The 24,032-nt window shown below is 39.7% G+C and overlaps 1 protein-coding gene across 1 annotated transcript in view; it reads right to left on the reverse strand.

The window, feature by feature from the left end:
* Positions 1 to 24,032, reverse strand: part of EDIL3 (EGF like repeats and discoidin domains 3) — a 392,377-nt gene that overhangs the window by 171,045 nt on the left and 197,300 nt on the right. Inside the window, exon 5 of the mRNA XM_073344422.1 lies at positions 8,618 to 8,731. Within this exon, the coding sequence (XP_073200523.1) occupies positions 8,618 to 8,731 (114 nt within the window). The remainder of the gene's footprint in view (positions 1 to 8,617; positions 8,732 to 24,032) is intronic.

The raw sequence follows: 24,032 nt of genomic DNA on the forward strand, positions 1-24,032 counted from the left end.
TGACTGTGCTATTCCAGTACCTAACCTGTCATAACCAAAGAGCAGATAACCCTGTGGTAAATTATGTGATTTTTTTCCCTTATAGATACAAATAACTACTAGCTAGTGGAGAAATTCCCAAAAGTTTCTTGTGACTTCTCAGCTGCTGCATTGAATAGTAATAATTGTCTTTTCTGGTAACATTATAGCTATACATGTGAACTTTCAGCCAGAGATTAAAGTAGAATTAACAGGTAGCATATTTCTCATTCCTCCTTTGTGTCTTACATAACATGCCCCAAGCTTGAAACAGGAGCTTTGTGGAAACCTCCTTCTGGTCAAGTGAGCAGGAGTTGTGAAGCTTGCCTCAGCAGGCTCTTGCATTTCCTTCATCTTCGGAGAGCTGCAGGCAGGAGCTGTGCAAGCTCAGGGAGGGTTTACACTACGGGGCTAAGTCAACCTAAGTTACGCAACTCCAGCTATGTACCTTGGGTCAACTTAGGTACCTTCAGTCAACGTATGTTAGGTTGCACGTCAATCCCCCAGTAAGTGGAGACAAGCCCTCAGTGATTTACAATTCACAGATGGTGCATGTGAACCATTTTTTTTCCTGTTCCATTATAATCTCTGCAGTTTGGTTTGAATTCTGAGTCCCAATGAAGCTCCAAAATACAAAGCAAATCTCAAAATGGTGTTGAGTTTTGCATAGTTTGGGACACAATCTCCAAATTTTGCACAGTTTATACTGGATTAACCTGGATTTACCAAAAAGCGTATTAACTTTGGTAAATCTCAGTGAAGTTTATGAAAGTTTTACAGAGCTCTAGAACTATCTTACTCATATTTCTAACTTGTGTGTCTGCTGATTGGTAGTTAAAAACTAGAGCAGACTGAATCAGTTAGCAGAGGACCCTATTTCACGGCTAGACTCTTTGAGTAAGTGACCTGCATATTACTACAGAAAAGACCTGAACCAAGTCTTGCAGTCTGTCAGCAACAGGTCTAATAGCTGAAACATGAGGGAGCTTCCTTCTGACTAAGACAGTTTTGCTGAGTACATTTCAACTGTAAAGTTGCTCTTCTTTTATCTTTCTATTGATTAATACTTTCACTGAAGGTAGTTTTTCATCTTTTCTAGTTTTTTGATGTTGTAATAATCAATGTGCATCCATACTTTGAACACTGTGTGAAGTTCTGGTCATTCTATCTCAAAAGAGATGTATTGAAACTGGAAAAGGTGCAGAAGAGGGTAACAAAATTATTAAGGATATGGAATAACTTCCATACAAGGAGAGATTAAAAGACTGGGACGGTTCATCTTAGAAAAGATATGACTAAGGGATGATATGATAGGGGTCTACAAAATCATGAACAATGTGGAAAAAGAAAATAGGAAAGTGTTACTTACCCCTTCACATACACAAGAACCCGGGGTCACCCATTAAAATTAATTGGCAGCAGGTTTAAAACAAACATAAGAAAATACTTCTTCACACAATGCACAGTCAGCCACTGGTGGACCTATCCTCCATGAATTTAACTAATTCTTTTTTGAACCCAGTTATACTTTTGGCCTTCACAACATCCCATGGCAATGAGTTTCACAAGCTATTAGCCAAGATGGTCAGGTAGTGATGGTGGTCCCTATACCTCAAACTATCAGATGCTGGGTCTCAATGACAAGGGATGGATCACTTGAAATTGCCCTGTTCTATTCGTTCTGTCTGAAATATCTGGCACAGGCCACAGTCAGAAGACAGGATACTGGACTAGATGGACCACTGGTCTGACCCAGTGTGGCCATTCTTATATTCTTAAAGTTGTGTAGCCTGTAGCTACATTCTGGCTTTTATATTATATATTTATATTATATATATATATATATATATATATATATATATATATATATATATATATATATATATATATATATATATCCAAATCTTTACTCACAATTTATATTTTGTTTCTGCAGGGACATAAAGAATGTGCATTATTGACTAGACAAAGCTGTTAAAGTGCATATTCTAAAGTGCACAGTCTAATGTCAGTAAGGGTATAGAAAAGTGACTTAGCAAATTCAGGGCCATGTTGTTCCTCCATTTCAGTAAGCAGACTTGGATATACCAGAATTCAGGTTGGGAGGGAAGTGCTACCCAAATACATGTTTCCGCCAACAATGTAAAAGCTAATTAAAGGAGATCCACAAAGCATGGGATCAATGGGTATGGGGGATCAGGCCAGGAGCTGGGTTGGAAAATATAGCTAGAGAGAATCTCTTCTCCTGAGAAACTTCAATCTGAAATTAAATTTGATAACCAAGTTATAGATGCTAGAAAATGGAATTTACTTCATAATAGAAGTATTGACACAACTTGAAAGCTACTACCCTGTTAGGGTGTGCCTCAGTGATCATATTAAATGAAAAGGAGTACTTGTGGCACCTTAGAGACTAGCAAGGAGCTAATTAAATGTGTAAAATGTGCGATCAGGTCCTGGGGGCCTGTCTGAATAATTTACAATGAGTATCTATTAGGTGTCTGAGTAAAATTCTATCCTTTACTGCCTAATCACTTCAAGGTACTGAGGAATGAATTTTTAAAAGTGAGATATTTCTGCAGTGTTCAAAAGCAGCATGGTAAAAATGTACCCAGAGGCATCTGATGGAGGACTTTGTCTCAATATCAGATTCTGAGAGTTAAGTCTTGTTTTGTTTTTGAGTCCAAGCCAAAACTAACATTCCCATTTAAACATTGGGCCTCTCTCCACAAATACAAGAAACATGGAAAACAAGCAACACGAATCAGAACTGACACTAAATAATGGATGTTAAGATCTGCTAAGTTGGGTGGGATGATTCTCCTAAATGGAATGTCAATATACATGAATGTAATCTATTAACAGACTGAAAAAGATGAGAAAGTGAAAGAGTGGTAGCATATGTCAAAAATATTTGCAATGATGGGGCTTGATCCTTCTCCCACTGAAGGTTATGGGAGATTTGCAATAGTGTTAATCAGTAAGTGTAACATCACACTGGTGAAATTCTTTAGGTGAGAACAAAGAATGAAGAAGAAAAAGAAAAAAATATCATAAGCACCTGCTGCAGACTATCACAACTGAAGGAGAAAAAGGGCGAACTGAGTGATCCAACTTCCAAGGTGTTGAAAGCTGCAAACTCAGTGCTCATTGAGGTTTTAGCTATAGAGATGCGTATTAGGTAACAAAAACAGCCAAACATGAATTAAAAGAGATTCTCAATTGCCAATAAGACAACTTTGTGATCCAGAAAGCAAGAGATTCCAACCTAAGGAACTGGAGCTGCTTTTTACTTGTGGAGAATTTGAGACTAACAGGAAAGCTTAAATGAAGCTAGTGACTATTAATTACTAGAATGCAGCATAAAAGCAAGAAATGGTTCAAAGAATGAAGCACTGTGAGGGCACTAGATGTCAGAAAACCAAATGTTGAGGAATTAAGAAATCTAGTGGGTAAGATGCAATCAAAATGGTAGAGGTTTAAAGTTCATAGAACAGAAAGGGACTCAGCCTTTGAATCCTGTGGAGATGGAACATTTGCAGGCAAATTCTTTAAATTCTAGGGACTATCTGAGTGGAGCCGGCTCTCTCTCCATACTTCCCAGCCTTTTCATTTGCACAGGCAGCATGATTCTCCACACACAATAATACAGAACTCCTTTCTTGAAGGAGGTTCAGGCACAGAGATAATGTTAATAATAATCTGAGCAGGATTAACTATTGAATGGATTTCCATAGAATACCCATGGAGTCTTTAGAGAATATGCTGTAGACAGTGATTACGCTCTAACTACAACCCTAACATCATCTAGAGCCCCAACTCCAGGGAGATCACATAGGTAGGCTCACACAGAGGATTCCTGGGGGGAGAGGAACGGGGAATAAGCATTCTGAAGGGCTATCATACATCTTTGTGAAGCTTTCAGAGCCTTCCCATTCCATGTTACTCTGTTGCTCTTTTTCCGCCCCAACACCTTCCAGAAATGAGGACCATATGGATTTCAAAATCAGGTAAGTCTGGAGGGAAAAGATAAAGGCAGCTAATAAGACAGAAAAGCAGAATGAGTTTAAAACTATCCAGATGCACTAAGGGATAAAGTGTTTTAAAGGGGAAAACAAAACACTGAATAAGAAGTAGGGCAAGCAGAGCCATGAAGAAGCCATGGAGAAGTATGGCTGCAGCCTAGCCTGATCCCTTTTTCCGTCTCCATACTAAGTCTGCACAGACCACAACAAATAATGCTCCTCAACATCAGCCACAGTGTCTGCACCAAAGCAGCACAAGCATGGTCTGTTCTTCCCAACCCACAGAGCTTTTTAGCTGTAGGGTGCGAGTCCTGAAAAGTTCTCTGCTACTCCCTCGTACCAACAGTAGCAGCAGGAAGATTCTGAGGGCAGGAATTGCCTCACTAACTCAACTCCAGCCTAGCCTGCCCCTCCCACTACCATCACATTAGTTGCCATGAAAAGCTCATGGGATTTGTGAACTGGGCTCTCCATGGATACTGAGCAGTTTGCAGAACTGGGGCATAAAATAACAGTCTCTACAAATCCAAGAGTTGGTAAACATGAAGGACAGAAAGAAATGATTTAAGAAGCTATAACTAAGAGTGGTAAAATGAAATTAGAAAAAAGAAAATTTAGGAATAACTTCCTAGCATCAAGCTATATCAGGCTGTGGAATAATCTCCCCAGGGAAATGGCAGAAGCCCCATTATCTGGGACAACCTAGATGTAACACTAGAAAATGCACTCTAGAGCACAGCCCAACTTTGACAGGAAAATGGACTGGATGACATAATATGTCTTTTTTTCTGCTCAGTCTTCTATGTTTTTGGTAGTCTATGATCTAGGTAAAAAATCTTTGAGCTGTCTGAGGTAATTTTCAGTCATTTTCATAATTAGTGTAACATCATTTAATTACATAAATACTGTAAATATGCATAATGATGTAATTAGAATGTGTAATTACTACCTGTAATTACATAATTAGATATAACAACATAGTAAAACTCTTTATAATAGTATTGGGTGTTTGCAACCTTAACTACAGTGATGGTATTTGGAGTTGCTATAGTGCACAATAATAATGTTGGTACATTACTAAGAATCCATGTTTTAATATGAATTGAACTAAAACTAGTTTATGTTTATAGCTCACAAACAAATGCTAAAAGTTATTAAAACGTGTTTAAGTGCTTAGGGAAGATGTGGTGAGCTCCCAAAACAAGGATAATTCAATGATCTGTAGTCAGTGCAGGTGTTTGGCCATCTGTCCATCCATTTATGTTACCATAAAGTAACATAAAGCATTACGGGTAGTTACAGACAGTACTATGATCAACATATTCTCAATGTTTATTTTTCTTTTAAATTATACATAGTATAAATGTTGATGTTAGCAACTATATTGCTTTCCAATTTCTTTTTGCATTCTCTCTTGGTACACTTGGTTTATATTCCTCATTGGGTTTTGCCTCCTACATATATTATTGGCAGCACTTCTCTTCCCCTTCCCTCAGGAGAATAAGGAACAGAATCCTGTAGTACAGGACTGTGAGCATTTCACCCACACACACAGACACACGTTTGTAAGCATTTTTCTCATCCTGGGAATAACAATTTTTTGTTTCATATCTCTGTCACTACCAGTTCCAGCACATTCTTTAGAAATCACATTTTAAGTCATAATGAATATGTTTTTGGAAGTCTACATCAAGGTGACTCAGCAGGCTTGTGAAGAGTTTGTGCTCAATAAATTGATACACATTATAATAATTCTTCCTAACACAGCAAAGTTATCCTTTTAAATTCCCCAAGACATTTCCTTGCAAGGGGCCAGACTGTGGAACCCTGAGTCACATTGTTGAGCACTTACCTATGTGAGTAGACTCATTGAAACCAGCAGGACCACTCAATGAGAGAACACAAGTGAGTATCTCTTAAGTTTCAGTCCCGCTCCTCTGGTCTTAATATGAATTTTGCCATTGACTTCTACATATTGGGACCTCAAGGAGAGCCAAAGTAGAATAAAAGGTGATGGCTCTAAAAAAGCAACAGTCCCTTCAAAAATCCATCCTTTATTATCTAATTATGATGTCCCATGTTTAGCAGCAAAGGGCATTGCACATATATGGCCTGAAATCCCTGAAATATGTATGTGATGGTTCTTTATCCTTATATCCTGCAAGAAATGGGAAGGTGTGATTCTCTTTACCTTCGGGGGAACACCCTGCACCCCCATGTTCATCCTTATAATATGATTGTGTGGTATCCAATGCAAAGTTTGTCATGTCAGGCATCTTTGGAAGGCTCGTGATGCACTGAGCATTGTTGTTATAGTGACGTTATAGGTTGTAATTTAATGTACATAGTTATGAGGCTGAAAATATGCCCTCCTGGCTTAACACAAGCCCAGGCAAAACTCTCCAGGAGCAGAGGGAGCAGTTCACATCTCATCAGGGCATGTGTGGGACAAACCCAGCCCAGCCTCACAGGAACAAAGGACACTGGTCTAGGCAGCAACAAAGGATCTGTTGGATTCTCGAGTAAGCCACCCCACTTCCCTTGGTCAGTTTGGGACTACGATGAAAGAATGCTCACCTGACTCTGAAGGGTGGGGACAAAGCCAAGAGGGAAGAAATAACATGATAAAAGGGAGAGACGCTTGCCATGCTCTCTCTCTCTCTCTCTCTTCCACCTCCAACTACAGACACCAGCACCAAGCAACTGAAGCGCTGATCAAAGGGGAGAGCCTGGCTGAAGGGCAACCAGCCAACCTGTGGTGAGAAGCATCTAAGTTTGTACAGGCACTGAAAGTGTTAAGATCAGCTTAGAATGTGTTATGCTTTTATTTCATTTGACCAAACCTGACTTCTTGTGCTTTGGCTTATAATCACTTAAAATCGATCTTCTGTAGTTAATAAATTTGTTTGTTTATTCTACATGAAGCAGTGTGTTTGGTTTGAAGTGTGTCAGAGACCCCCTTGGGATAACAAGCCTGGTACATATCAATTTCTTCGTTAAATTGACAAACTCATATAAGCTTTCAGCCTCCAGCGGGTATAACTGGACACTGCAAGATGGAGGTTCCTAGCGTTGTGTTTGGGACTGGAGATATTCGCTAGTGTCATTCGGTTGCACAATCCAAGCAGTGGCTATCCAAAAGTGCTCCCTCACGTAACTGGGAGCAGCTTACATGCTAGAGGCTGTGCATGAACAGCCCGGGAGCGGGGGTTCTCACAGTGAAGCAGGGTAAGACTGGCTCCCAGAGTGAAGGATTGGAGTGACCTATCAGATCACTGGTCCAGATAACACCAGAGGGGAACATCACAGAAGGATAACCCCCCACGAGGTAGATATGATCTCTTGATGAATTCCCAAATAATGTGCCAGTTACTCCATTTATCAAGTGTAAGTGTAACCCACACACCTCCTGGGTGTGGTGTTCTGTTCCATCTAGTGGCACTGAGACCACTTAGAGAGATCAAGAGAGTGTTAAACGAGTCTGCTCTACAGCCTTAGCTAACAAGCAGTTGGCTTTTAGCTCATGTGATAGAGGCTCATGCACTAAGCTCCAGAGGTCCCCGGGTGGATGGCAACTGGGGTCTGTTGGTGTTACATAACTACCTTGTAAAATGATCTATCAACAATTTTTATATAACACTTCACACAAGAAAATCACAATATTCCACCCTATTGATCTAATAAATGGTGCTTGAAGTGGGATTCCATTAACATGATCTACCTCACACACACAGTGCAGCCCTTAATCTTTCCTCCACAAATTCCATGGAACAACATCAAAGATTGAATTTGGAAAAAAATAACGTATTCTATCTGCTACTAAGAATTAACTATGCTGAAGCATATTTTTAGTGGGCCAGCTGTATCATTTTCCTTTGAAAAGGATATGACCCAAGTGTGGAGGCTCTCCTATCATGACAGTCAACACTAAATAGCTAGAGACCATCTTGTGATGGTTTGTAGTCCATCTGGCACTATTTCAGACTTTCTGAATCTCTACACTAGGATGCACTTCACAGCTGAGAGTCTGGGGTTGTTAAGCAACCAAGAAAACAGGAAGCAAGAGTTATTAAATCTGGTAAGGCTGTTGAGTCAATGTTAATAACTGTACTAGAGCAGTTTGCACACTCTGCAAGCATCATCTCATCCACCCAAAACAATACCAAATGAATTTTCAACCCAACAACTATCTCCAGTATCACATATCTTTTATGGGCTATGTCTATCAGCTCTTTCAAATTCCCCTGCCCTTTTGCCCATTGTAGGACAACAGCTATAGACCCTTTTGACTGCTATGCCTGAAAAATTGGAGACTAAGTTGAAGCCCCTTTAAAAAAGCGGCTCCTTCAGTTCATATTTAAGAGGTCCACACCTCAAGTTGGTTGAAAAACCATGTACTGCACAATGCACCCAAGGTCTGCCAACTTCATAACCTGTCCATCTTATATTAATATTGTATTTACCCATACATTAATAATATAGTGGAATCCTGGGTGCTATTACATGGTTGATTCTGTAATGCATCGAGTAAAGAATTTAAACAGGTAGATCTGTAAAACAATTGCAATACTTACTGTATTGGCAGTTTCTTCCCATAAATTCACCTGGACACTCACAGGAATAGTTAGCAACAAGATCTGTACAAATGCCACCATTTTTACAAGGTTCAGCTTCACATTCGTTTACATCTGTGGGAAATACATAGTGTCAGCATTAGCAAAACACTTTAAGAAGTAATAAGCATTTGTTTCATGCACTGTAAATTAGACAGTCATTCTCTAAGGATCCATATGGTTGATATTAGTATCAGAAACATATTTTTGGACAGTCAACATATGTTCAGCAAAAAATGCAAATTGTGCAAAATGTGTTCAAAGCACAGCAATTTTAACAATCAAATCCAATCAAGCTCATATAGATTTGCCTAGTTGCACAAACACATACTACAATCTTGAAATGTCCTGTTAAACAAGAACAGAATTAAGGGCTACACTGTGGCTTTTCACAAGTTCTGAAAAAGGGGCAGTGCATAGTTGTTCTGGTCCAGGAGGAGATGAGGGACGATACAGTGACTCAGAGGTTCCTCCCTTTCTTCTGGGAAAAGTACTCTGCGTCATCATATACCTGGCAGATTTCTTTCCCTCTGTGTTGGAAAAGAGTAGTAGATTGAAAGATTAATCCATTCTCTCTTTACTCACCCATTCCATGCCCACCTGCATGGAGGGGAATAGCAGATGCATGAGGATTGTTCTCCTCCTCTCCTGGCTCTGTAACCCTGCCCTGCAACAGGTAGCCTATGTAGGGAAGCAAAGCAGTAACTGTACCCTCTCCTCTGTGTGGGCACATACTGCATGTCAAAATTGTGCCCTAAATAAATAATCCAATTAGGTCTGAGAGAGTAACTGATTAATTCTACTTTTAAAATTGTCGTTGCTTTTCTTTCAGCAATAGCTGCCAGTTAAGAATGTCTCTCAGTTCATCTTAATTCATTAAAAACCCCCTCTAATAGACAATCTAATTGTTTTAGGGTCTAAATAATTCTCTTTCTGTGCATGACTTAGTCAGTAAATAAGAACTAACAGCTTGATCTAGTAGCTTATAAATTTTATTAAATTCAAAAGGCTGTAGTTAGCTAATTTTATTTGGGAGCTTCCAGAGTTTGGTACAGCAGGGAAGAGGTGTCTTTCGACTCTTGTTGAACTTGACAGGGAGCGCAGAAAGAAAGTTCTAGCTCAGTAATTCTCAACCTTCTCTATATTGTGACTCGTGTTGCAACAGAAAATGTTTCAGGATTCCCTCTCCCCTCTAGTCATTTAGGAAATGGGGTGTGATCAGACCCCCCCCCAAGTTGAGAACCCATGTTCTAACTCAGTGGTTCTCAGCTAGGGGGTCTGGGGCCTGCTGGGGGGGCCGCAAGCAGGTTTCAGGGGGTCCGCCAAGCAGTACCAGTGTTAGACCTGTTGGGGCCCAGGGCAGAAAGCTGAAATCCCACTGCAAGGGCCCGAAGCCTGGGGCCCTGAGCCCCACCATCTAGGACTGAAGCAGAAGCCTGAGCAACTTAGCTTCACAGTGCTTCCTGTGACATGGGGCCCACAGCAATTGCCCTCCTTTCTAACCCTTAACTCTGGCCCTGGCTTTTATATGCCGAAAATCAATTATAGTGGCACAGGCGGACTGTGGAATTTTTATAGCATGTTTGGCGGGCTTCAGAAAGAAAAAGGTTGAGAACCCCTGTTCTAATTTAAACTGCAGAGCTGCGGAAAATGGTTGTATTAGTTCACCAGAAAAAGTTCACAAAGTACACAATGTGACACCTCTTAATAAACCAATTTATTTTGGGCCTTAAAGATATCTTTTCTATAAATAGTCCCCTGTGCCTATGCTTCCTTGTTTCCTTAGCTACCCCTTTTTATCTAGTTTAGCAAATAACCTCTTGCAATATCTACTATACATATGCAGAGTGCTATTTTCAATGAGTCATAACTTGGTCAAATCAAAACCAGTTTTACCAGAAAGCTTAAAGATGCTTCCTTTCAATAAAGGCCAGTTTCCATATTAAACTTCAATTTTTACCCATGTGGTTTCATCTATGAGAAGTTCAGAAAATAAGGTTGCTGGAATTGTAAAGAGAAAGGACTTTTAGGCAGCCTTATTACAGACAGTAATAAGAGTGTAGTGTATTCATGTTCTGCATATGTCCAGAATGGCACAGACGCATATGATTTCCCTAGTCTTGGATCTTACCATATTTAGAGCTGAACTAGATGAAAAAATGTCTCAAATCACAAAAGGATGAAGAGTTCCCTGTTGACTACACATCTAAGTACATTCCTGTGAATTGTTTGTTTCAGTAAGTCCATGAATAAATTGTGTTCATGACGTGGCACAGCTACACATGTTTTCAGCGTAAGTATGCATATAAGTGATACACATTGCTGAAACCTCTCACTTTTTAGGCAAAACCACTCATTTTGACTACTTGAACACGTTTAACTGTTCCAACATTCTATTGGTAGTATGAATGCATTTGAGCAGAGGCTGTAGCTGTCTACTCAAAATTCATAACATAGGCTATTTCATGTTTTGAGGCTATGCATATAAACTGAGAACTTTAGAATCCATCTTTGGAAACTGGCCAGATGCAATCTTCTGTTGCCTTTTTTGTTAGGTAGGTAGATTTTAGAACAATACAGGTCAGTTTTCTGTTGAAGCAGAAATCAGTTACACTGAGTCATGATATTCTCTGAGTGTAATTTGTTTATTTCTAACAATTACACCAGTCCTGATTCTTTGAACAGAGATGGTCCCAAACTGCACACAGGCAACCCTCTTGCAAAAAACCTCAACTAGAACACCACTGCCCTTTCACCAGTTCTCTTGGGCCTTCATCTCTCCTGGACAGCAATCTCACAGTTCAGAGAAATTGTTCCATGTTCCTGCTTCAACCTGAAGGCTATACTAGGGAAACCTGTTAGACAAGGCCAGTCAACTAAGATCACATCAAAAGATGAGTCTGAACATTCAACTCTTCTGTTGTGCAGCTGCTTTGTAATACAGTTGAATCTCAGGAGAAGTCTGATTGCCCAGCAAACACGGCTTTACCACACATAATCTGCTTAAATGACTGTCTGGGTGTGGTGAGAGTTTCAGCCAGAGTTCTTATACTTCAGTGACTCAAAACATACGTGGCATTAGTACCTTTCACCATAAAATTTGTACAGGCATGACATGTCAGTTGGGCCAGATTTTGCTCTCAGTTGCATTGGTGCATCCCCAGTTTTTCCCCATTGTAAATGTCACATTGTAGTGTTTCCATGCACTTCACTGGTTAATGAGATAAAATTTATCTCGGTAGCATCACAAATCCATATAACATTCTAGAGTTTTGAGTTCTGCATATAGATCCATGACAAACCTGACAGATGTTTAAAATTACACGTAGCTAGAGTGATAACATATCAACTACATATCTGAAGGGATCAAGAGCATGAGTTATTCCTGATATGGTTAGTGAGACAAGGTGAGTGAGGTACTGTGATATCTTTTATTGGACCAAATTCTGTTGGTGAGAGAGACAAGCTTTTACACAGAGCTCTTCTTCAGGTCCCTAGGATTACCGCCATTAACTTGCACATACTTTTGGCTCCAGCTCTACCGTTTCAAATCATAGAATCGTAGGACTGGAAAGGAATTTGAGAGGTCATCTAGTCATCTGCATTCAGGGCAGGACTAAGTCACAAAAATAATTTGGAGGTGAGGGAGCTTGCTAATTCTACTTGGTGTTGGTCAAACCATGCCTGGACTCTTTTGTAGTCTGTCAGAAAAATACACAAAGTTTGTAGCTCCTGAGATCTTTCCTCTTTTAAAGGAAGGGTGTATACTAATGGGCCTTCAGTTCAATATGAAGGCCACTCAGTCCCTTTAACAAGCCATATTCCAGAGTTCTACATAGAAATTAATGGTTGACATGACCCCTAGGGTCCTATATATCATTCTTGTCTTATTATTTGCTGCCTATAAAGGGATCAAATATTGGAGTAATAAAAGTTCCCTAGATTATTACCTTAATTTCAGCCTACTAAGAGAGAGAAGTAACTCATTGTCCTGGAAATAAAATCTGTCAGTGGCTAATGACCAAAAAATAGAAACTGTTCAGTGCTAAATTAAATTCTTTATATGTATTTATAAAATTTAACTAAGTACTTATCTGCCTTTTTAAACAAAACCCATTACTCTTAAGTTTTCTTCAGGTTGTTCATCATTTTAATAAAAGCTAATGCCTCTGTGAAAAAATTCAAGGTCACCTTGAACTGAAAAAAAAATGCAAACTCTTTCATGTGGTGAATTAAAAATGGTAATTTATACACTTAAGAGCTTTTCTGATTCAAGATGATCAAGATTTTGGATTTCTCTGGTTTGTCATTCATAGATAAATATGAAGGAAAAAAAGCAGGACTGTACAACATATTCCATGTGGTCTGTGAGCTTACCTAGAAAATAGTCTGAATTTTAAGTATCAGACATTTTCACACTAATCCTCATATTCTAGCTCTAGTGAGCAATTAGCTATGGTTAGTGTGGAAAGATGGAGGCTTTTGATTATTCTATCTGTCAGTTAGTTAGAGCCAGCTAGTGTATATTGTATAAGCTTCTATCATATATTTTCAGCAATTCCAGTGGCAATGGGCCCCTCAGTCCAAACAAATTGACTGTGTAAAGTTACATCTGATGTGAAGAAAGACTAGTTCATTTCTGAGACAAGTGCAGGCTTCTACAGAAAGGAAAATGGACTTAAATGTGCTTAAGATGAGAACATGGATTATAAAAAAAGTTATTTAATTTATAGTTCATTATATTGTTTTGATGTGAACATTTAAAATAGTTTATTTAATGAAATATGATATCTACCAATTGGGGTCAGATTCTGTTCAAATTGCCAGCAGTGCTAATTATGATACAAAGCATTTCAATAATTAAAGTCTATTTTCTCCTTCTTAGATAGAAATATCTTCTATTAATCATTGTCATCTTGCCATGATTAAGAGATAGCAATGTTTGAGCAATTTAAAAAATTCTAGAACTCTTAGAGCAATTCTTCTTTAAAAAGATGCAATTAAAATAACCATCCAGTGTCTTGTGATTGTTAAACAAGAATCCTACATTTTATATATATATATATATATAGTTACTGGCTTGACTTTACTAGGAGAAAAGGTATGTTCTTAACTCAGGTTAACTAACACAAAGTAAAATCCTAACAAAGACAAGGCACTTTATAATTGTCACACAAGTTTGAAGGTCAAGGTAAACCCATGGCTACTCCATAGTCTTTAAGACCTTTTCTATGTTAGGAATATTTTGCTGGTATAGTTATACAGATATAGTTAACAGGCAAAATCTTATAGTATGTACACAGTTCTATATGTATAGAAGTTTTTATAGCAGTATAGCTTATGCTGGTTTCCCTTTTTATTTTGTGAAGACACACACACTATGAAACAGTAACAGTACGTTACCCCCTATATACGTTACCCCCTATACATTCACACTAATGGGATATTTGTGCCCCAGTACTGTGAATTCAGAATCATCTACATGAGCACTACCTACTACAGGCATCTAAAGTGCTAAACATTGAGAGGGAGGTTGCAATAGTCCTTTGGTTTCCAACATTCTTAGTAAAATTGGGCAGTAAACAGTTTTCCCATTCCAGGAAAAGTTTTGTGACTTTGAAACATTTTCTCATCTTGAACTGGGACAAAAGTCAGCTCCCCCCCGCAACCTCCGCCCAAATTCACAAACCCAAAATAAAAAAAAAAAGGTTGAAACAATTGAAATGTTTCATTTTTATTTCAGTCTATTTCTTTTTAAAACTTTTTTACTATAAATTAACACATTTCAAAACAAAAAGTTGTTTAGAAATTAAAAACAGAACTTTTTTGGTTAGAAAAATGTCAAAATGGTCTGAAGCAAAATGGTGTTGCATAAATTCATGAAAGAAGTTCAAATATCAACCCTATAAATTTCAATAATAGATTATAGTAATACTGGATTTGTTGTCTGGATCTCAGCGACTGAAACCAGGTTGTAGGCAACTGGTAGTGGAAAATAACCTAGAAAAAGGACATTATGGCACAAATTGCCAACCACCTGCACTGGAGATCGAGGACCAGGGGGTTAGACACAGCAGTTTAACCAAAATAATGAACAGGTCCAGACTGACAGAGGACAGGGTCAAGGTACCCAAGGCATCATCTTGACAGTTTCTACAACTGATGTGCGGATGGAATCTCCAGCACAAATGAAAGCTGTCTTCCCCATGGTAGAATCTCCTCCCCAGTGCAGCTGCTCCTTACGCAACTGGGACTAGAGGTTTGTGCATGAGCAATTGTGCTAAGGTGGCAGCAGGACAACTCTGGGTATGTCCACATTGCAGTGGAAGCCGAAGGTTAGTGGAACTTGAGTCAGCAGACCCTGGGTTGGCTTGAATTCCTACACTGATAGTCAACCCTAGGTTAAGAATTTTCTAAGCCAGGCCTGAACTCAGGGCTCCAGCATCCAGACTGCAGAATGCAGACCTGAGTGCAACCAACCCTATCCCAAACTTCTTAGTGTCCTCCTGAAATGTGGCTGCTCTAGCTCTTTATTCATGATGCAGTGTGGGAAAACAGGACTGCACACCAAATGTGACTGTCCAGAGGAAAAAGAAAGTCAGCCCATGAGATAGCAGGATACTTTTGGCAGATTCCCAGAGCACAAATCCAGTGGGGCTATGTGTACACTACAAAGCAATAGTGTCCTGGTTTGACTCAGGCTCAGCCCCTCCATCCCCAGAGGGTCCTGGGCCCCTGGATCCAAGCCCTTGGTTAATGTGATTTGTATGTAGACGGGAAGGGGAAGGTAGGTTTGAGTCTGAGTTCAAATCCTGGGCTCATGCTGCAGGGTAGACATACCTTAAGTGGCCTGCTGAAATGCTGTATGGCATCTTTGTGATATGTTAAAACAATAAGGGGAGTGTTTTGTTTGGTCAGGAGGAATTTGGGGGTTCTAAAGTGTGAGCACAAGAGACTCCTCAGAGGGGTGGCCCTGAAGCCTGAGAGAAAGGAGTGAGTTAAGACTGTTTTCTATTGCTTTGCTTGCTTGTTAAAAAAATAACCCTTGTTAAAGGAGAGTGGGCATGGCAGCGAGTGTTTGGAAGCTGGGGAGAAGCCCCACCTTGTGACAATAATAATGTGAGATTATTAGATTTATTATTCCTTTAAATTGTCCTTAAATATTTATTATAATGTAGGGAAACAAAGTAGTTTTCCTCTAAAATAACAGAAAATACAAATGAATATATAATTTCACATATTTATGCACTTTCTTCCCATGTTGTTATGAAACAAGATTAAAACAATTTTCCCTAAAGAGGAAATTACACCTATAGAAAAAAACAAAACAAATCACATCAAGGGGCCAGATTCTTAGCTGGTGTAAAACAGTGTAGACATTGGCTTCTATGGAGCTATACTTCTGCACACCATCTGAGGATCTGGTTCAAACTGAGATGTCTGAAGATCAAAACCTCCTATTGTACATTAGTAAACAAGATACATATTCCCCCTCTCCTTGACAAACACTATTCCAGCTCTTTCAAATCCAGTGATAAATGTGTGCTGATGACTAATCACTGGATTCATATACTTTTACAACAGATATAATATTTTTGACATAACACACAGAAACAGATCTTGAAATACCTGGCTTTCTGTCTGAGTTTAGCCTTAGCAATTTTTATAGATGGAGCTGTTGATCAAATAGCTGAGGGCTTTAGAAATGATTTACTTAGACATTTTAAAGTTGTTTTCTAGTTCTTCTGTTATGGTGTTTATTATGTTGAAGCACTGAAAGATTTACTGAAGCAAAGAATGAGGTGTCATATTATTAAGATCATACAGAATGCCTTGTTAGTCGACTGTGCAGAACACAAAAATCTACAGTGGAATGTTGATGTGTCTAAAGAGCCAAATGTGGATTTAAAAAAATTCTTTATCAGGAAAATGGGACTTAGAATAAGATATTTTTGTTAATATAAGGTTGTAGCAGTAAGCTATAGTACAGAACAGAGACACAATTCTTTACAGGTAGAAACTGGGAAAGCTCCACTGAAGTGAATTGAGCTTTACCATATTTATGCCAGAAAAGAATTTGACCCAAGATATTCAGTGAAACTAGAATTCAAGAGTGTTCACCTAAGAGTGAGCTATTTATTGAAAGAATGAAATGTAAAGGACCCAAAAATCTCATGGATCAAAAGCAAGATGACAGCTGATAAAATACTTACAATAAATGTCACTTTATATTTAAATTTCCATTTCTCAAAATATGTGATTTATTAAAATAGTTCCAAGTCTCAAGGTTATAATGATTTTTCTTTCTGTATCTTTGGGACTTGCTTATTCATTCAATTTAAATGCATCAATTAAAGGTTAGGAAAGGTCAAAAGTAGGAAGTTTAATCACTGGTTTAATTATTACTTCTAGTTTAAAGCTAGCTCCAGATTGGCTCCTGAACAAGTCTTCTTAATATCAGATAGTGTCTCTATTTGAAAGTGCAAACTAGTAGTTAGGTATCTGGCAGCAGCTCCTAGGTGGGGGAGGCAGGGGGTCTCCACGCGCCACTGCCCGCAGGTGCTGCCCCCACAGCTCCCATTGGCTTCAGTTCCCGGCCAATGGGAGCTGCAGAGTCAGCACTCGGGTGGGGGAATTGTGCAGAGACACAACCCCCGCCCCCTGCCCCTCCCCCCCCAGCCCATGATCCACAGGGACATACTGTCTGCTTCCAGGAGCAAAGCGGCATGGAGGGAGGGAGGCAGAGCGGGCAGGGAGATGCCTTAGCCCAGCTGCTGGCATGTCTCTGCATGCCACTTGTGGGGAGGGAGGCAGCAAATCTCCATGCGCTTCCCGGGGTGGGGGCAGTGTGCAGAGCCACCTTTCGCCCTCCGCACTGCCAGGGGTGCATAGAGATGTGCCAGCAGCTGGCCGCTTCCGGGAGCAGCATGGGGCTACCGGCCACAGCATGCAGGCAGCCTGCCTGCCTGAGCCCTGCTGTGCTGCTGGCTAGGACTTGGGGCAGGTTGTAAGAGATTTGTCCTGCATTTGGGGGCCCGCCTGTTGTTGGGGGCCCAATGCCACCGCATGGTTTGTTTCATGATAAATCCGCTCCTGATACAACGCCTAACTAATAACTGTAGGCATGGGTTATTACAAATTGAAAAGAAGCTACCCTCTCTCTAGTCTATATAGTCCAACCCAATCTGGAATACTTAGATATTTCTTTATCTTGTATTTACCCCTTTAAATGTATCATTAACAATTTCTCAGTTAAGCAATTTTTCATTTATTAGATCTTGGAACAACATTCCTTGGAACTTTGTGTTGGTTTTACCAGATTTGCTACTTTAAAAGTTTTATGCAGGGAAAAGTAGGGTTTTCTCTTTTCTTTCCTCATTTTAATTGCTTTTAATAGATACTGGGATGTAAATCTTAGTTTCATTAAGTTACTTTCCATGTAATTTCACACTGTAAAAGTATGCCTTCAGGGCAACAATTCCCATAGTTGCCTATGAACCTTACTAAAATAATTGGGTATTTATATAACAAGCATTTTGATAAATCATTTTGTCTGTCACTGAGAAAAAAAGTTATTAAAGCATCAAAATTTTATCAGTCACTATTACAAGTAATGATCCAAAACACTAAGAATGACGGGTGAATTCAAATTCTCCTGTCTAGGACTCTATCCTGGAATTGGCCTCCATGTAGAAGTAGTGCAGGTGGGCTTGGGAAGTGAAGTATACCCCACTGACCAAGCACCCTGGCACAAGCCTATTGAGTAGCTCCCCTCAAGTAGCCTATGGACCTACATAGCTGTCACACTTTTGTAATGAGATGGGACCACTGGATGTGTTATACCAATAAAATAAAAACCAGCAGGATCTTATTAAAGGGAAAAAGGCAAAATACCACATTTATTGTGAATACAGAAAGAATCATAGTAAGAAGTTAGTTATAGCTATAACATTCCATTCAATTTCATATTTATTCACACATTCATTCATACAAACACACACACACAGGTTCTGCAAGGTTGTTATCATAGTTACCAGCCGTAGAGTTGCTCATGCCAAGCCACTGGCCTGGTGGCCTGGACATGAGGAGGGAGCAGGGCCTTGTCAGATGCTCATCTGATGCTCCTGGAAGTTGGTTTGCAGAATCAGACCGCAAAGTTCTCACTCTCTAGAGTCCATTTTTATAGGAATTTCTTCCTATGCCAGTCTATGGGAATTGCTTCATCATGCTGTTGCTGAATCAATCAGCAGATGGCACATTCCTGACGGCTCCGTGCTGCTAGATGTTATCTTGTTCTTTGGTTCACCCATTCTTGAGGCTGTTGGGTGGATTCCAGTCTGCCCTCCGGGGGGTCCTCTGTTTATTTCCACTTGACGCCTTCTTCAGCTGATGGACACTGGATTCTTAGGCTGGCACCTCCCTGATCATTCAGTTTTTATCCACACCAAACATCCATCCACATACATCCTCTATCTCTATTTTAATCACAATTGTTAATACAACAAAAGGGCAGGGAGTCTCTGGGTGCTGTTTCTGTTGTTACAGAGTATTGCTTTGAGTCTCTCTCTGTGTGAATTGCTTTGAGAACAGACTCTGTCTTAGAATGTACTAACGCAATTAGCAGCTTGCAAGTTTCACACGTAGAGGGAGAGAAACAGTACTAAAAACCAAGAAACCTCTTAATTAGTAATACCTTGGAATTTAAACTATGGGGAATCAAACTCATTTGTGATTTTAATACAGAACTTCTTTAATATGATCCAACAGATGTACTGCACTATAGATGATTGGCACAACACCATGTGATGGGATGTACAAACCCCACACTGGGCCCAGGTAGCCCTCGTCCTCCAGACCTGCAGAGCATGCTCCAACTGGAGAGGAAGCTTTAAAGGGAGCAACACAACTCAGGAAAAGGAGGCTGGGGAGGAAGACAGTCCTACCCTGTGGATTCTCAAACAAAGGTGCCAAAGAAGCCTCCCTGTGACAAATAGGACTGCACGCAGAGCCAGGTGTGGCTGAAGGTTTAGTTTAGGAAATCTTCAGCATGATGACTGTTGTCTCTTTCTAATCAACAGTTCTGTTAGTTTGGGCTACACACAGCCCACTCATTCTTCATGATTAACAAGGAGTCAGATAGGAGTATCCCTGTCTTCCACTGACATCATCCCCCACGCACTGGATCTCATGTATATGGCAGCTGGGCGTAGCAGAGTCACCTCAATTTGACACCTGCCTCAAATGAGAGACCCATCAGGATAGGCTTCTGCATTTACAGCTACAAAATCCAGCACACCATGGGAAAATTGAGGACTTTGGCTCCAGTCTGTTGACATAGCTTGGACCAACATTTGGCCAAGAATTATACTAGTATTATAGAACATCATTCACTTACTAAATATTTGCTGAAAAATGGGATGAGGCCAGTCTTTGTTGGTGTCAAATTTATTGGATTAGTGAAGTGAGAATTAAATGAGGTGCAACAGACTTTCAAATTGGGGTTAAAATTCTTTCCATCTTATTCTGCTTCCTATTTTATGTGCTGCTTCTGCAGTAATATTACTCTGTGGCTTTGCTATAAACATAAGATATGCTAGAGAAAGGAAAGTACAGCAGGGAAGAACTTCACTGTACAGAACAGATGACAAATTTCTTTAACGCTGAAAACTAGCTGCATTACAAGAGCATTCTGCTTTTAATTAAACTCTAAAAACTGCATAAGAGTAAGGATTCTTATGCATAAACCGCCTTTGTTAAGTACAAGAAAGGATCAAAGAGAATATACTTGCAGAACCAGATGCTTTAGTGACTAGTACTAGGGATAAATTGAAATCTGACAAGATTATAAATCTAACAATTATCTTTGGGCAAACAGCAATTTAAATCCTCATTGGTGTAATAGATTCTTGCCTGTATGTCTGGGTCTCACTGTCAATCCTTTACAGAGGGGCATAGCCTCAAGGTCTTAAATTTTACTCATTCCTTATCCAGTCAAGAACACGCCTAGACTCCAATGGAGTTTTTCCAAGAATTAAGAACTAACTCCTAGTAGCCAATTTTCAGAAGAGCTTAGCACACTGGGAGCTTCTAGGCAATGAGCTCCAAAATTTAGCCCTAAAGGCCTATTCCTGTAGATCTTTATTTCTGTAGATATTCTGTAGATCCCAGTAGTAAGTGTTAAAATCAGTTATGAGTATTTGAAGGATTGGGTGCTATGGAAGAATGCAAGGCCTCAACTTTCCTGCATTACCAGAAAGTAGCCAAATCTAAGGTAATAATATCAGCCATACTCAAAAAACTGAAAACAAGAAGAGGGGAAATGATTCTATAAATCTGCCCCCCCCCAGCACATCAGAAAAAACCACCCAAATTCAATACAGATATGCCTGTATTTTATTTCAATGTATTCCTAAGCCTCTGACAAGAGAGGGCTGCAGAGTAATTGTGAGCGAGTAGAACATTTCGGGTATTGACATGCAAATGTAATGCACTGAACAGGATAGCACCATGAGTCACGGTGAACACCATGAGGTAGTTCACAAATACAAAGGGATCACATCTGTAATGCAGATTGATACACACCATTAGACTATTATCTCAATTCTCCATATTGCACTTTCTATCCAAATGCTATGTTTTCCTCAAATTTTACCCAAGCTTGTTTTTATTTTTTATTAGAATAATTAACATCTATTACACACACACACATGCATGCATACACACTACAATCACACACACACACACACAGATGGTGGGCCTGATTTTCCATCCTTTGCTCACACAAAGTAATACTTATTCATGCTATCAAACCCGTTGAGCTCAGTAGGATTACTTGCTTAAGTATCAGCTTGCATTGCAGAAAAGGACCCAGGGTAATGAAAAGGTTTTTGGATCTCGTTTTAAAAAAAAAACACCTCATTTTTTTGCACCCTCTTTTTGTTTTCTGGGTCTCAAGCATAAAGAGCATCTCTTCATCTCTGCCTAAATTGTTTGGGGGCTTAAAGGGGATTGTTCAAACTCCAAATGTTAAAAGACAAATTACTCACATAATTTTAAGAGGGTTCAATCTGCCAGTGCAACAATCAGCATCTCATAGTAGGTAACTGCACACTCGTAAATCTGCACGACCAGGAACATAAGCATAGTAGTTTCATTCCATATCCTCTCCTGCATGCACACTTAGTCCCATTGCTGTAGAAATTATGGGGTCAATAATTTAAAACCAAACAATAAACATCTGAAAGAAAAGGGGTTTTCTAAATAACAACATCCACTTTGTCATAATACCTATATTTCTACATATATGGATCTGTCTCACTATGTCACTCATTGCCATTTGATAAAATTATTGAATGACTAGAGAGGCAGGATTACCCATTGGTTAGGGCACTAGCCTAGGATCTAAGAGATCTAAATTCAGTCCCTTCATCCACCACAGACTTGCTGTGTGACCTTGGGCAAGTCACTTACTTACCCTTTCTGTGTCTCAGTTTCCCATCTATAAATGGGGATAACAACACTTCCGTACTTCACAGGGGTGTTGGGAGGTTAAATACATTAAAGATAATGAGGTGCTAACATTCTACAGTGATGGGGGGGGGGGCAGTGCAGAAAAGAACCTTAGATGGGTAGAACTACTCTAAGAGCCAAATTCAGGGTTTCAGTTCCCTGCCTAATTGGCAAGATGAGTGCTCAAATCTTCACAGTAGCTCCGAGAGTGCAGGGAATTAATCTTTCCTCTGAGGCTGTGGAGTGTCTTTACGAAGGCCAAATCACCCCAGTACTGAAGTAGCCATATGATTCCACAACTCAGCCTCACAATGGGCAAGAGGAATGGGGAAAGCATAAGAAGAACTGATGAGGCTATGTATAGCATCAGATCTTCTGGTCCTACTTCTCCCCACCCTGTATAGAACTGTATCTAAGCAAGTTTCTTTTATCTTTCCCTGCAACCAAACTTTTGAAGAGCAAGGTTAACTTATTAGATAGATTTAATGGTATGATTACTGTATATTCTTTTTATCTCATTTCACATTTCCTTTGCTGTATGATCTTTGCTTTGTACAAATGTTCATAAATGTTACAGTTATCATTCTCTTTGCATCATGTGTGTGTGAACCTTTCAGAGCATCTCCTTGAAGCACTTTACTCAAGACTGAGGACTTGTATATTTATGAATAGATCTATCTAATCACATTAGCTATATATACAGGAGGGTATGAAAAATGTTGTATGTAAGACAGCGGAGGTAACTGTCCCACTCTACTCTGCACTGGTGAGGCCATAGCTGGAATGTTGAATTTTGGGCACCACACTAAGAAATATGTAAACAAACCTAAGAAAGTCCAAAGAAGAGTAACAAAAATGATTAGAGGTTTAGAAAACCTGACCTATGAGGAAAGGTTGAAAGACCTGGGTATGTTTAGTCTAGATAAGAGAAGGCTGGAGTAGGGGAGGGAGGGATACAATAGCAATCTTCAAATATGTAAAAAGATTGTTATAAAGAGGACAGCGATCAATTATTCTCCATGTCCTCCAATGGTTAGACTAAAAGTAATTGGGATAGTTTGATGCAAGGGAGATATTAAGAAAACATTTCTGACTATAAGGAAAATTAAGCACTGGAACAGGTTACCTAGGGAGGTTGTGGAATCCCAGTCATTGGAGGGTTTTAAGAACAGCTTAGACAAAGACCTGTTAGGGATGGTCTATGTATACTTAATCCTCCTTCAGCAGGGAGGGATTGACCTCCTGAGGTCCCTTCTAGTCCTATATTTCAATGATTCTATTCCACAAAACAGTGAAAACGTGTGTCATGCAAATACAATATGGGAATACTGCAAATTTTCATGTGGCTTAATGCTTCAGGCTGCACTGAAAAGAAAGTTTATTAAGGCACGTGGACCAGTACTTTACTACAATCAGGAGCCAACAGGACTGCTCCTGGTAATGAGCACTATGCAAGCCCATAACTGGAAGAGGCAGTGCCAGGGAAATACAGAATATATCATGTTTCAGAGTAACAGCCATGTTAGTCTGTATTCACAAAAAGAAAAGGAGTACTTGTGGCACCTTAGAGACTAACCAATTTATTTGAGCATGAGCTTTCGTGAGCTACAGCTCACTTCATCGGATGCATACCGTGGAAACTGCAGAAGACATTATATACACACAGAGACCATGAAACAATACCTCCTCCCACCCCACTGTCCTGCTGGTAATAGCTTGTGTTTGTAATAGTTTGTGGGGAGGAGGAGGGGGGCGGGGCAGAGGGTGAGAAAACCTGGATTTGTGCTGGAAATGGCCCAACTTGATGATCACTTTAGATAAGCTATTACTAGCAGGACAGTGGGGTGGGAGGAGGTATTGTTTCATG

Source organism: Lepidochelys kempii, chromosome 5 (assembly GCF_965140265.1).
Source record: "Lepidochelys kempii isolate rLepKem1 chromosome 5, rLepKem1.hap2, whole genome shotgun sequence".
NCBI lineage: Eukaryota > Metazoa > Chordata > Testudines > Cheloniidae > Lepidochelys > Lepidochelys kempii.